Source organism: Elephas maximus, chromosome 19 (assembly GCF_024166365.1).
Source record: "Elephas maximus indicus isolate mEleMax1 chromosome 19, mEleMax1 primary haplotype, whole genome shotgun sequence".
Classification (NCBI taxonomy): Eukaryota; Metazoa; Chordata; class Mammalia; order Proboscidea; family Elephantidae; genus Elephas; species Elephas maximus.
The window spans coordinates 58523157-58537678 of record NC_064837.1 but is presented as its reverse complement, the minus strand read 5'-3'; the positions used below and the strand labels follow the sequence as shown (position 1 = coordinate 58537678).

The 14522-nt window shown below is 48.2% G+C and overlaps 1 protein-coding gene across 4 annotated transcripts in view; it reads left to right on the top strand.

Annotated features, from left to right (window-relative positions):
• RGS9 (regulator of G protein signaling 9) overlaps positions 1-14522 on the top strand; it is a 68888-nt gene that overhangs the window by 22325 nt on the left and 32041 nt on the right. For 3 of the 4 annotated variants that reach the window (XR_007514010.1, XR_007514009.1, XM_049859735.1), the window contains 2 exons: positions 1332-1413; positions 10955-11026. Coding sequence is in view for 2 of the 4 variants with exons in the window: in XM_049859735.1 (XP_049715692.1) it covers positions 1332-1413; positions 10955-11026 (154 nt within the window). In the remaining 2 variants the exon portion in view is untranslated. The remainder of the gene's footprint in view (positions 1-1331; positions 1414-10954; positions 11027-14522) is intronic. The other variant, XM_049859736.1, reaches the window with a different exon arrangement.

Below are 14522 nucleotides of genomic sequence, written 5' to 3'. Positions count from 1 at the left end.
TTGTTCAGATGTTGATTATGTTTTTTGCCAAAGCAGGGAAAAATTACAATGCCAGGTGGTCAAATGCCAGCCCAGAATTTTATTCATTTCTCACTCTAGTAGTGAAGTCAGCGGAGCCGATTTGATTCTAGGGCTAATCACGGGGGCATGATTTCACTGCAGCTCAGTGTTGTCAGCAAAAAGCAGAACTCTGGGCCAGACCTCCACCTCTTCCCTCACCTCCATCTCCTCCATCCTCCCGCATCACTCCCACTACCCCACCACCTCCACCGTCCCCACCACCCTCATCGCCTGCACCACCTCCATCTCCTCTGCCACCTCCATCCTCCCCCATCACTCCCGCTACCCCCCACCTCCACCACCCCCACCACCTTCATCACCTTTACCACCTCCACCACCCCCATCACCTTTATCACCTCCACCGCCACTCCCACCATCTTCATCACCTCCACCACCCCCACCACCTCCATCTCCTCTACCACCTCCATCCTCCCCGTCACTCCCGCTACCCCCCCACCTCTGCTTCCACCACCTTCACTACCCTACCACATTCAGCACCTCCATTATCTTCCCCACCTCCACCACCCCTTTGCGTCCACCACCTCTACCTTCTCTACCACCTCCGCTTTCACCACATCCACCACCACCCCCACCACCTCCATCCCCACCACCTCCATCACCTCCACCACCTCCATCACTTCCACCACCTCCACCACCTCCATCACCTCCATCACCACCACCCCCACCCCCTCCACTACCTCTACCACTTCCATCACCTCCCTCACCCCCACCACCCCCATTGCCTCCATCACCCCCATCACCTCCACCACCTCCACTGCTTCCATCACCTCTCTTGCCTCCACCACCACCACCTCCACCACCTCTATCACCTCCATCACCACCACCCCCACCCTCTCCACTACCTCCACCACTTCCATCACCTCCACCACCTCTACCACCCCACCACCTCCATCACCTCCACCATCTCTATCACCTCCATCACCATCACCACTCCCACCACCCCACCACCTCCACCACCTCCATCGCCACTTCTACCACTTGCTCACAATATGATACTGGGTGGGAAATTTGTTCCCTGCTCTGTGAAGTGAGGAAGGGCCACTGGGAGGGTTAAATGAGTTCATACATACAAAAGAAGTTAGAAGGGACCTGACACTTAAGTGCCACACTAGAGTTTGCTGTTATTATTATGGCAAACATAGGCATTTGGGCAGATTGGAGAGGGTGGTCCAGGTGGTTATGGAGGGTGCCATCATTGACCAAAAGATGCAAAGTATCACTGGCCTTAAATATGACTTTTGATTTTTCAGGGCTGGAAAGGAAAGGAACAAAGCAGACAGGTATGCCCTGGATTGTCAGGAAAAGGCATATTGGCTGGTCCACCGATGCCCTGTGAGTATTATCCTTCCTGGCTTTCAGCATCTCTTCTTGTGCCTCTCCACCCTTACCCCATATGCACCATCCATCTGCCAACTCATCTCCCTCTGGGGCTAGAATTGAATCAGCAGGAGGAGCTTCCCAGTGATGGGTCAGCATCCAAGTGCGTCTTGGCTGGAAGAGGAAGTACACTGTCTGGATGGGGTCTACTCATGGCCCATCTGTTGGTGTTAGGAGTAAGTGAAATTGTCTAAGGGAAGGACCCTAATGAGTTTGTCTATTATGAAGGCTGGGACCTTTTATTGGCCAGCATGCCGTGTCTTGGAAAAGGAATGTAAGAAGAAAAAACCAGACTCCAAAGCAGAAAAATGAAATGTTGTAGAGAACTGAAACTCTGCATAGCCAAGCCCACACTTCGTGTCTCTTGCTCCCTTTCCTTTTCCTCTCCTGGATCCAGTCCGCAGGAATTGAGATGGAGGAGGAGAGAAGGGAATAAACATGTACTAAGCTTCTCATGGCATGGAGGACAGTGCATCTCTGGTCTTGGCACTTTTCGTGACCCAGAGAAACAAGTTGCACATAACGAGTGTAACTTGTCACAGCTCGTCACTGGGAAATGGAAGCCTCCTCCCCCAGCACAGAGAACCAGGTGCTGCTGCCACCCATTGTAGTCAGCTCTGGTGCCTCAGTTTCCTCCTGTGTCAGACCATGTGCTGCCTACTTATCACGGGGAATGGGAGATGTGAAAGGGATTCTGGAAAGGGAAGAGTTGGAAACAAGTGTTCCTCCTCCCCCTCTTTCAGTTTCTTGCTTGCCAGGCTTCTGAAATTCTCAGAACCAGGAAGTGGACTAGTCCTGGTATCAAAGCTTATAGGTTTTTAAACTTCAGGTCCATCAGATTTTGACTGTTTTGTTTATTTTCCTTCTATATTCAAAACCAATTCCCTTAACGAGTTCCATCTGTTGAGGCATCTATTTGGATACCTTGTTGCTGAGTAAGGTCCTGGGGTTGATGCCCAAGCAGCTTGCTTGGTTTTGCTTTGTTTCAGGGCTCCATCTCTAGGTAAACCATTATACAAATGCCCAGCATGGGTCCCTGGGGGCTGAGTGACTGAGCACAGGGTCCTGGACAGACTGCCACGTGCATGCCTCCCTGCTGGTAGCTCAGGAGTGAGATCTTTGTATGAGAAGGGAGCAGCATGTTGCTCATGCTGTACTTGGTGACCTGTTCCAGACGAGGGGAGCCTTGCTGAGGATAAGGGAGAAGGGCGTATGGGTCACTCACTTGGCAAGATGCCTTGGTGACCAGGGCACTCATGACTGAGGAAATCCTGCTCCTTGCAGGATGGAGGATGGCTTTTATAATGCATGTAGGGACTCTGCAGTGTGGTAATGCCCATGTGACTGCAGTCCTGCAAAGTCAGTTACTGACTGTGCCCGTGATCTGCCAAGGGCCCTCTTCGCTCCCATCCTGATCGGAAAACTAGATCATCTGAGTTTTCCCTTGTTCTCCTAGAGTAAGTTCTCAGCCCCCACATCAGGCAAGTGGCTGAGGGGCTCTTCGCAGTGTGAAACAGAAGTACACGAACATCACGACATGTCTCCGCCACGACCACCTTCATCACCACCACCTCCACCATCTCCATCACCTCCACTATCACCACCACCATTGTCTCACCGTCACCTCTATCGTGACCACCTCCACAACCACCACTTCTACCACCCCCACCTCAACTGCCTCCATACCTCCACCACCACCATTGTCATTGTTGTCGTCATCATCAGCATCATCATTGCAAGAGACCTAAACTGAGAACTTACAGTGTGCTGGGCACTGCACTAAGCATTTTACATTCACTGTGTTATATAATCTTTGTAGCCCTGTTCCTGTTTTAGTGATAAGCAAGCTGAGGCTCAGAGATGTTGATAATCTGTATACAGCTAGTAAGTGACACAGGAATTGAACCCACATACAGCCAACTGCAGAGCCTTCTCTCTTAAACACAATACTCTTCTGCCTCTCACACAATGTCATGTGATGTCTTAATACGTTTAAGGCCTCTTTGTAGCCTCGCTGATTATTAGAACATAGTGTGAGTCACTGTGGTCTAATAAATGTAGTGCCTGGGTACAAATGTGGCTGGTCCCTCTTTGATCAAGTTCACAATCTGACTTTGATGTACTCTAAACAGTCATAAAACTACTAGGACATGAAACTGCTCTTCACATCTAATCTCTCTCACTACTGCTTCCCTAAACCAAAACTGGACCAGTGGTCAGATGACACCACTTGTCTGTCACTTTTTTGTGTTGTGGCAGCTTGCATGTTGCTATGGTGCTGGAAGTTATACCATTGGTATTTCAAATACCAGTACGGTCACCCATGGTGGACACGGTTCAGCAGAGGTTCCAGACTAAGATAGACTAGGAAGGAAGACCTGGTGATCTGTTTCTGAAAATCAGTCAATGAAAATCCTTTGGAACATTGTCTGATATAGTGCTGGAAGATAAGCCTCTTAGGTTGGAAAGCACTTAAAATACTCAGTGCCCATAACAATGGACTTAAGCGTTACCAAGGATTGCAAAGATGACACAACACCAGGCAGTGTTTTGTTCTGTTGTACATGGGGTCGCCATGAATCACAACCAACTTGATGCCGCCCACCACCACCACCACCAACAGTCAAAATGAGGCAGAGTGCATCCAGACCCTGTTCTCCTAGACTTTTTGAAAAATGCCCTCAACCTTTTGTTGGTCTGAGCAGGGTGGAAGGTGCTCTGTTGGAAGAGCATCCTACTGGAAAAGTAGCTCAGCCTGGAATTGAGCAATCTGACTGACAACCCCAGGAAGCCCAGGAGCTTATGGGCTGTCAGACTGTCTCCAGGAGACCCAAACAAGCTTTCAGTCTAGTGGGAGAGGAGCCAGCCAAAGCAAACAAAGCATTTGGCACTGGGGAGTGTGAAGCAGCCAATATGTGGACTATCACCAACTGTTGTAGCTTGAGAGTCAGTCCCTAGCTTTTGAATCAATTTATTTATTTGTTCACTGGTCTATTCATTAATCCGTGAAGCCTTTGTTGAGCCAGGTCTGGAGTTATGGAGCACTTTGCTCTGTGCCTGTGCTCTGACATGGATTATCTCATTTGAACCTGACCATGACCCTATGAAGTGGGAGTACCATCATCCCCATTATTCAGATGGGGAAATCAAGGCTGAGAGAGAAAAAAGTAGCTTGCCTGGTGCTAGGGTATGAATCCACATCTGTCTGACTCCAAAGCCTGAAGTGTGGCTGCTGTATGAGGAGGACCCTCACGTGGTTCCTTTCTCACCTCAGGGAGCTCTAAACCCAAATTACCATATCTTAGGTGAGCTGTGCCGCCCCCGAAATGAGACTCAGGTGCTGAGGGCACCAAGAGAGGGGTAATTGAATTAGGGAGGGAAGGAATGTCATGCCAGACTTTGGAACAGAGGCACTGTCACTGGTAGAGGCCGAGATTAAATGTAGCTGGCGGTGGCTGAGTGATTCTACCCCAGTCTTCTTGGGCCCCGGGCCCAAATGCCATCATGAGTCAGAATCCTGCGATGGTGGGAAATGACGTTCCTCTCCCGTCCGTTATCTAAAGGGAACAAAGTCCTGGTCAGAGCACAACGCAAACAACAGTCAGTCAGGTGTGTAAATGAATGGGGAGAAATGTCATTTTGGGAGCATCTGTGCATCTTTGCTGTCCCACCCGTACCTTCTGCCTCCTGATGACCTAGCCCACTGCTCCAGCCTGGTAGTGTGGACGGAGGCTGCCTTCAGCGGATGTGTGCTCTAAGTCAAGAGGTCACCGGTGTGAAAATCAAGCTCTGTGGCCCTTGTTTTAACCACCTGTCCCTGGATGGTACAAAAAATTAAGCTCTTGACTGCTAACTGAAAGGTTGAAAATTCAAGCCCACCTAGAGGTGCCTCAGGAGAAAGGCCTGGTGACCTACTTCTGAAAAATCAGCCTTTGAAAACCCACTGGAGCACGGTTCTACTCTGACCCACGTGGGGTCACCATGAATTGGAATCAACTCGGTGGCTACTGGTTTGGTTTTTGGTTTCAACCACCTACACAAACCCTTGCCAGAGAAGGAGATGTCTGCCCTCCATTTCCTGTTGAGGCTGCTAAACAGCCAACAGTAGAGGATGGTAAAATAAATTAAGATATATCCACATGATGGAATATTGTGAAGCTATTAAAATAATATTTTCAAAGGCCATTTAATGACCTGGGAAATGTCTGACGTATCATATCATAAAACCAGGATGGAAAGCTACATATACTCTATGGTCCAGATTTCCTTAAAAAATATACATATACATACACAGAAAGACAGACAAACACACTCGGACACCAGACAGACAGACACACAGATAGACAAACAGATACACACAGACAGACAGATGCACACATACATATGTAGTTGTTAGTTGCCATTGAGTTAACCCCAGCTCATGGCGACTCCATGTACAGCAGAATGAAACACTGCCTGGTCCTGAGCTGTTTTCATGATCATTGGTATACTCAAGTCCATTGTTGCAGCTACTGTGTATTTTGAGTGCCTTCCAGCCTTCCAACCTAGGGGGGTGGTCTTCCAGCACTATATCAGACAATATTTTTTGTGATCCATAAAATTTTCATTGGCCAATTTTCGGAAGTAGATCATCAGGCCTTTCTTCCTAGTCTGTCTTACCCTGGAAGCTCTGCTGAAACCTGTCTACCATGAGTGACCCTGCACCTACTAGGCAATGGGATACTTGGGTTATGAGCCAAGACAGACATGGCTCGTGCCTTCAAGAAGCTGACAGTCTGGTGGAGAGACAAAGATTAACCAACTATGACACAAATAAATGTGTAAAGGACAGACTATCATGGCAGCTTGTAAGGGGCAGGGGTCCTGTATCAGATGAGGGGTCAGGGAGCACCTCTCTGTGGAGGTGACATTCAAGCTGAGGTCTGCTCAAAGCAGCCTTCTCCAAGCCCTCAATCTGAAATCATCTCCCCCAGTTCAGCCTCATCTCTGTCTCTTTACTCTGTTTTTTTTTTTTTATAAAGCCATCTGGTATTTTATTTGTTTATATTTTCTGTCTATGCATTAAAAAGGTCTTAACTAATACTTGGGGAAAAGAATGGGTGATGAGAGAAGGAGAGAAGGGACAGGAGGGACGTGGTAGAGTGACACCGAGAAGTGTGTGTCCCTCCCATCCTGGCCTGGCTCTGGAATACTGATTCCTGGGGATGTCACCTCACCATGGAGCAATCATGGGGGCACACAAGGTCCCCTCCTAACCGAAAAAATGAAGCATTTAGCAAATTGCCCCTTAGGCTTATGGCTGAGGAATAGTCTTTGGAGATGTCACGCTGTGGCATTTGTGGTTCCTCCAGCTGACAGGGTGAGGCTGGCCTCCTCTGGAGGACTTCCTGAGTGGGGCCCTGGGGTTGAAAAGTCTGTGTGCCCCTTATCTCCTGGCTGCCCACCGCAGAAGCGTGCTACTGCCGTTGTTTCCTGTGCACTGACAGTCAGTGCTGGGCTATCTTCCTTCAAGCACCCTCTTGCGTGCCAGCGACTGCATCAGTGGTGGCGCTGGTGACCATCACAGTGGACAAGAGACTTTAGGCTGTCTGAAGAATGAGTAAATGAATGAGTGACTGGAGCTGGGGGAGTCTCCTGGACTAGTAGAGGCAGAAAGGCAGCCCCTTGGGGGAGTTTTGGAGGCAGGAGAACTGGGATGGGACCACCCGGATGCGTTCCCAGCTCCATCTGGAACAACCACCCACAAGGATGCTGAGAGGAGGCAGGATCCAGCAGGGTGTTCTGGAGAGCTGGCAGGGAAAGCAAGGAGGGGCTGGAATGGGACAGGCAGGAGAATAAAGGAGCCTGGTGGGTGACTGATGGTTGTGAGAGTCTGTCTCAGTCTGGGCAGCTGAGGGCACCTCCTGTGTTGATTGTGGTTACCCATGTGCACCAGTGAGCACCCGGGCAGCCAAATTTGTATCTCAGAGCATGCAGCAGGTTGGAGAGGAAGAGTTGGCTTTGAATTCTAGACTCGGACAGATGACCACACTGAAGCTGCTGAGGCTGCGCAAGTATCAGATGTGCAAGACCAGCCAGACGGAGGCTGCAGAGGCACATGGGCGTGGGAGGGATGTGTGTGTGTGTGCATGTGTGGCTTGTCCCCAGTCTCATGGGGGCATTTCTCTGTACGAGATGGAGGAGTAGCCCCTAGAACCCACCGTAGACAAAAGCACTGATTTGAGATGACCACCCCTCTCTATGCTAAGTTGGACTCTATTGAAGGCTGGCTTGGATACTTGGACTGTCCCCTCATAGCACTTGTCACCACTGCAGTTCATCATTTGTGTGATTAATTGCCAAGTGGCTGCCTCCCCCACAAGACAGGAAGTTCCTAGAGAGCGGGGTCTCGTATCATTCACCAGGGACTTCCTACAGCCCAGTAGAATGTCCAGCACATAAAAAGTGCCTAATAATAAATAGGCAAGGGCTCGGGCAAGAATCCGCCACCAGTCTATCAGTTTGTTGTACTGTGGTGGCCTGTGTACTGCTGTGATGCTGGAAGCTGTGCCACCGGTATTTCAAATAGCAGCAGGATCATCCATAGGGACAGGTTTCAGCAGAGCTTCCAGACTAAGACAAACTAGGAAGAAGGTCTCAGCAATCTACTTCTAAAAAAAAATATTGGCAAGTGGAAACCTTATGAATAGCAGCGGAACATGGTCTGATACAGTGGTGGAAGATGAGCCCCTCAGGTTGGAAGGCACTCAAAAGGTGACTGGGGAAGAACCGTTTATTCAAAGTAGAGCTGACCTTAATGACGTGGAAAGCTTTCGGGACCTTCATTTGCTGATGTGGCATAAGTCAAAATGAGAAGAAACAGCTGCAAACATCCATTAATAATTGGGACCTGGAATGTACAAAGCATGAATCTATGAAAACTGGAACTTGTCAGAATGAACTGGAATGCATAAAGATTGATAGCCTAGGCATTAGTGAGCTGAAATGGACTGGTATTGGCCATTATGAATTGGACAATCAAAGGGTGTCTTGAGAAGACAAAGTAAAGAATTTAATGAAATGTGCAAAGACCTGGAGTTAGAAAACCAAAAGGATAGAACACGCTCGGCATTTCTCAAGCTGAAAGAACTAAAGAAAAAATTCAAGCCCCAAGTTGCAATATTAAAGGGTTCTATAAAAAAAAAAAATTTTTTTTTTTTTTTTTTTTTTTTTTTATGGCGGTGTGGAAACCCTGGTGGTGTAGCAATGAAGCGCTACAGCTACAACCAAAAGGTCGGCAGTTCAAATCCACCAGGCACTCCTTGGAAACTCTATGGGGCAGTTCTACCCTGTCCTCTAGGGTGGCTATGAGTCAGGATTGACTCAACGGTGATGGATTTTTTTGGGGGGGGGGGAGGTTATAGTGATTTTGGTTTGGTTTTGATGGTGATGTAGTGGTTAAGTGCTACAGCTGCTAACCAAATAGTTGGCAGTTAGAACCCACCAGCTGATCCTTGGAAACCCTATGGGGCAGTTCTACTCTGTCCTATAGGGTCATTCCAAGTAGGAATCAACTTGATGGCAATGGGTTTGGTTTATGGGCAAAATATTGAACGACGCAGAAAGCGTCAGAAGAAGATGGAAGGAATACAAACAGTCACCGTACCAAAAAGACTTGGTCAATGTTCAACCATTTCAGTAGGTGCATATGGTCAAGAACTGATGGTATTGAAGGAAAAAGTCCATGCGACACTGAAGGCATTGGTGAAAAACAAGGCTCCAGGAATTGATGGAATACCAACTGAGATGTTTCAACAAACCAGTGCAATGCTGCAAATGCTTACTTGTCTATACCAAGAAATTTGGAAGACAGCTATCTGGTCAACCAAATGGAAGGGATCCAAATTTGTGCCCATTCCAGAGAAGGGTGATCCAACAGAATGCAGAAATTATTGAACAATACCATTAATATCACACACAAGTAAAATCTTGCTGAAGATCATTCAAAATCGGTTGCAGCAGTACATCGACAGGGAACTGCTAGAAATTCAGGCCAGATTCAGAAGAGGACATGGAACAAGGGATGTAATGGTTAAGATTGTGTGTCAACTTGTCTGGGCCATGATTCTCAGTGTTTATAGGTGATCACCCCCATGATGGGATCTGCAGTGAGTAGCCAGTCAGTTGAAGGAAAGTTTCCCTTTCCTTGTCCTCCTCCCGACCTATTTTCCATTTCCTTCTTTTCTCTCTTGCTTGCCTAGGTTTATGCCCAGCATTTGCCCTGATGGTAGCCTAGGGAGCTAGGATTGCCAGATTTAGCAAATAAGAATGCAGGACACCCTGTTAAATTTGACTTTTATATAAGTAGTGAATAATTTGTGTACTAATATTTGTATACTTATTATACACTTATACTAAAAATTGTTATATATGAAACATTTTATTGAAAATATAAAATTACATGTAAAATTATTCATTGTTATGTGAAACATATTTCATATAAAATTATACATAAAAATTATTCATTGTTATCTGACAACCCGACATCAGAGCTAAACAGGTGTCTGACCCTATTAATGAGGCTGAAACTGATGGCGAGAATATCTAGTTACCCATCCCCCCATTCTCTGCTCCAGGGTACCCAGTCTGGTTACAGCACATACTGTTGAGTATTTGATGGGTGCCTGGTGCCAAACCAGCATGGAGCGAAGTAAAAGGCTCAAATTTCTGGCTGCAAGGAGTTTAGAGAGACCAAATAAAATCAACTGGAGAGTTGGGCTGCCTGATTGGAGAAGGGAACTGACAAAGATGGCTGACCCAACTTTGGGCCAGGTCTTTTATGTACAAATTCTCAGAATGGACACACTCCCCTTGCTCTTTAATAGCTACCCAGTGTTGAGAGCTTTATAGGCCATCTCATTAAATCCTCACAATAACCTGCCAGGTAGGAGGGGCCACCTCCCTTTCATAGAATGGGTAGTGAGTACAGAAAGGAGGAGCAGCTTCCCAAGATCTTTTGCACAGATTGGAAGTGGCAGGGCCAGGATTGGAACCCACAGGTGTCTGACTGAAACAGGGACTCACCCAAAGCGTTGCACAATTATGTTGCTTTCTTCTGCTTCCCTGCCCTTCCAAGGACAGAAGCCAAGTAGGATGGGGAAGGAGTACTGCAGGAAGATCTGGAAGTCCCATGTACCAATGCCAGTGAGCTCTCACTGAGCCTGAGTGTTATTCATCCTTCCACCCACCCTTCATTCCGTCTGTCCGTCCGTCCATCCATCATTTGACAATCCCACTATATTAGGTCCATCACCACTATGCCATGGTGACAGAACAATCCCCACAGACCTCACCAGCTCACCTGGTGGGTCTTACACACTCTTTTAACTTCCTGTAGGCTTGGCATCAAGTCTTCTCAGCTCAAACTCACAACTGGCAGCTTGGCCAAGACCTAAAGTTAATCAATAACTGGACACTCTTCCTGTCACGGTCCTTATGCTGTCTTTATTCCATTCAGCCAGGAGCGAAAAATGTGCTGGACTATGGCCTGGACCGAGTGACCAATCCAAATGAAGTTAAGGTAAACCAGGTACGTCTCTGCACTCAGAGGTTTTCGGTGGAAGCTGTGTACTTTGGGCAGAGCCCAAGTCAGGTTCTGAGGCTGGAAGGGTGTCCACACATCTATTCATGTGTATTGGGGCACCTATATCTCCCCTTTGAGACTGAATGAAGAGAGGAGGGCTATGGGCTCTGCGATACCAGGTCAGGGGAGGGGAGAGGCCTTGGAAGAGTCTTGGGTAAATAGAGGCTATAATTGGAGGGAGACAGAGAATGTGGATGCCAGTCAGAGCAAATAAGACCTAGATCATTGGTTTTCAAGCTTTCTGAGTCACTGTATCCTTTGCAAATCTGATGACTTTGGGATTCCACCGAGAGGTGCACAGACATTTTACTCACAATTTCAGCCAGGCCCCGGACTCCCAGAAGACTACAGGCCCCAGGTTTAAAACCCCTGGCCAACCACCTTCGAATTTTTTTTTTTTTTAATTTTTATTGTGCTTTAAGTGGAAGTTTACAAATCAAGTCAGTCTCTCACACAAAAACTTATATACACCTTGCTACATATTGCTCTCCCCCTAATGAGACAGCCTGCTCTCTCCCTCCACTCTCTCTTTTCGTGTCCATTTTGCCAGCTTCTAACACCCTCTACCTTCTCATCTCCCCTCCAGGGAGGAGGTGCCAACATAGTCTCAAGTGTCCACCTGATCCAAGAAGCTCACTCCTCACCAGCATCCCTCTCCAACCCATTGTCCAGTCCAATCCATGTCTGAAGAGTTGATTTGGGAATGGTTCCTGTCCCAGGCCAACAGAAGGCCTGGGGGCCATGACCACTGGGGTCCTTCTAGTCTCAGTCGGACCATTAAGTCTGGTCTTTTTATGAGAATTTGGGGTCTGCATCCCACTGCTCTCCTACTCCCTCAGGGATTTTCTGTTGTGTTCCCTGTCAGGGCAGTCATCGGTTGTAGCCGGGCACCATCTAGCTCTTCTGGTCTCAGGCTGATGTAGTCTCTGGTTTATGTGACCACCTTTGAATTTAAACCTTAATCGTATGACATATCATACTTTGGAATCCTAGTGAGTTAATTCCTCACTTGGCTTTCCGAAGATGCTCCTGGACTTCTTGTTTTAAAAGGATCGTTTCCCCAAGTAGGCCACCTTTCTTGATGGATGGTCAATTTCCTACTTTTTTTTTTAATTTAAAGAAATACAGCTCACAAGCCGTTGAAACAGTGAGCATCCAGTCAGGGGAGCTCGATCTTGGCATGATTGACATTTTGGGCTGGATATTCTTTGGGGGGGCTGTACTGTGCACTGTAGAATGTTTAGGAGCATCTTTGACCTCTACCCACTAGATGCCAATAGCACTGTGCCTTCCTCTCCCTACCTCCCTGAGCTCTGACAATCAAAAATGTCTCTAGACATTGCCAATGTCCCCGAGAGGCAAAATTACCCTGGTTGAGAGCCCTGGGTACAAGTAACCAACCAACCAGTTGCTGTCGAGTCAATTCTGACTCATGGTGACTTCACGTGTGTCAGAGTATAACAGTCCACCATAGGGTTTTCAATGGCTGGCTTTTTGGAAAGATTGCCAGGCCTTTCTTTTGAGGTGCCTCTGGGTGGACTTGAATCACCAACCTTTCAGTTAACGGCTGAACACATTATAAACCAGCCTAAAATCCATTAAACCTGTTGCCGTTGAGTTGATTCCAACTCACAGAGACCCTATAGGACAGACTAGAACTGCCCCATAGAGTTTCCAAGGAGCATCTGGTAGATTCTAACTGCTGACCTTTTGGTTGGCAGCCATAGCACTTAACCACTATGGCACCAGGGTTTCCTAAAATCCATTAGATGGTTTGATTTGAGGCAAACTTGTTGGCCTTGTGTGTCGTCTATAAGGCCTGGCAGTGCCTTAAGGCCTGAGTGGGGGCTGAGAGGGATGAGTGGGAAAGGAGGAAGAAGGAAGTTGAAGGGCAGGACAAAGGTGCCAGGTAGCTCTGTGGCAGGTGTACTTCTGCCGCCTGGGATCTGGAACTCAGGAGGCTGTGGGGGGCCCCCACCTGTGTGACTGAAGCCCCGGTTTAGGGAGAGAGGCCCTGAGGAGTGGGATGTAGAGCCTCTAGAGGGTGTCACCCATGGGCATCGTTAGGCGCCTCTCCACAGCTCAGAGTGACCGAGCTCTGAGCTCCGATACATACCGCACTCTCAGCCCTCGGCAGCCTTTTCCACTTTGCACTTGTCAGATAACAGATAATTGCTGAGGCCTTGTAGGCTTTTTTTTTTTTTTTAATTTGTAGGCTTGTAGGCTTGGTTGCCATGGAAACAGAATCCTCAAGTAAAATACTGAACCCAGGAGGAAGATTTGCTTTTTTATGGATAACTGGCAGCTCTGGAAACCTCTCTGGGGTGGAGGAGGGGGAGGGAGGAGGCGGAAAGCCTCTCAGGCACCCTGACCTGTGGGAGGTTTGATTCTGAAGGGCACGTCGTCTGTAAGCCAAGTACTTCTCATGGGAGGCCACTCAGGATTTTGCTTGTGTGTGTTGTGTGTGTGTGAAGTGTTGTGAGATTGTATATGTGTTTGAGTGTGAGTTTATAAGAGTATATGTATGACTGTGTGAGTGTGTGTGTGAGTGTGTGAGTTTGTGAGCATATGACTGTGTAAGAGTATGTGATGTGTGAGTGTGTGACAGTGTGAATGTGAGTATACGTGTGCGTGTGTAAGAGTATGTGGTGTGTGTGTTTCAGTGTATGTGTGTGTGTGAGTGTCTGAGTATGTGGAGTGTGTGTGTGAGTGCGTGTGGGGTGTGCGTGAGTGTGTGTCTCAATGTGTGTGAGTGTGTGTGAGTCTTTGAGTCTGTGGGGGGTGTGTGTGTGAGTGTGTGCAAGTGTGTGGGGGACGTGTATGAGCGTGTGTGTGTGAGCATGTGTGGGGTGTGTATGAGCATGTGTGTGAGCGCGAGTGGGGTGTGCGTATGGTGGGGGTGGAGGTGAGGGGTGCTCTTTTAACTTCAGCTCTGGGGAGGTCAGATGTGGAGCAGAGCTGCTCCATCCGTGGGGAGACAGCCCTCTTCACTGAGGAAGCACCTTCCTGCTCACTGGCGGTCAGGCTGAGGGGACAAGAACAGGAGCCATTTCTTGCCAGATGCTGGCACTAACCTCAGCCCGGAGTCAGAGCATGCAGACTCGGTGTGTGGGGCCTGAGCGATGCTTCGCCGGGTGATGTTTGACACGCCTGTGCTTTTTGTTTTGTTTGCTCATTGTGGTCACTTATTCTCTCTTTCTCTCTCTTCCACCAGCTTTCTTTCTCCTGTCTGGGTACTCTGGCTGCTGTGGCGTCTTAAGAAGAATAAAAAGCCGTAATTCTCATTTGAGCGGGGCCCTTCCTGTGTCCTCCCCCAGGCCAGCCCCAGCCTGTCTGCCTGCTCCAGCTGTTCCGGAAATGGAGGCTGGTGCTCAGCTTCATCCGTTTGCAGCATTTCCCACCGTTTGGCTGAGTGTCCGTGCTCTAGAGTCCCGTTTTTCCA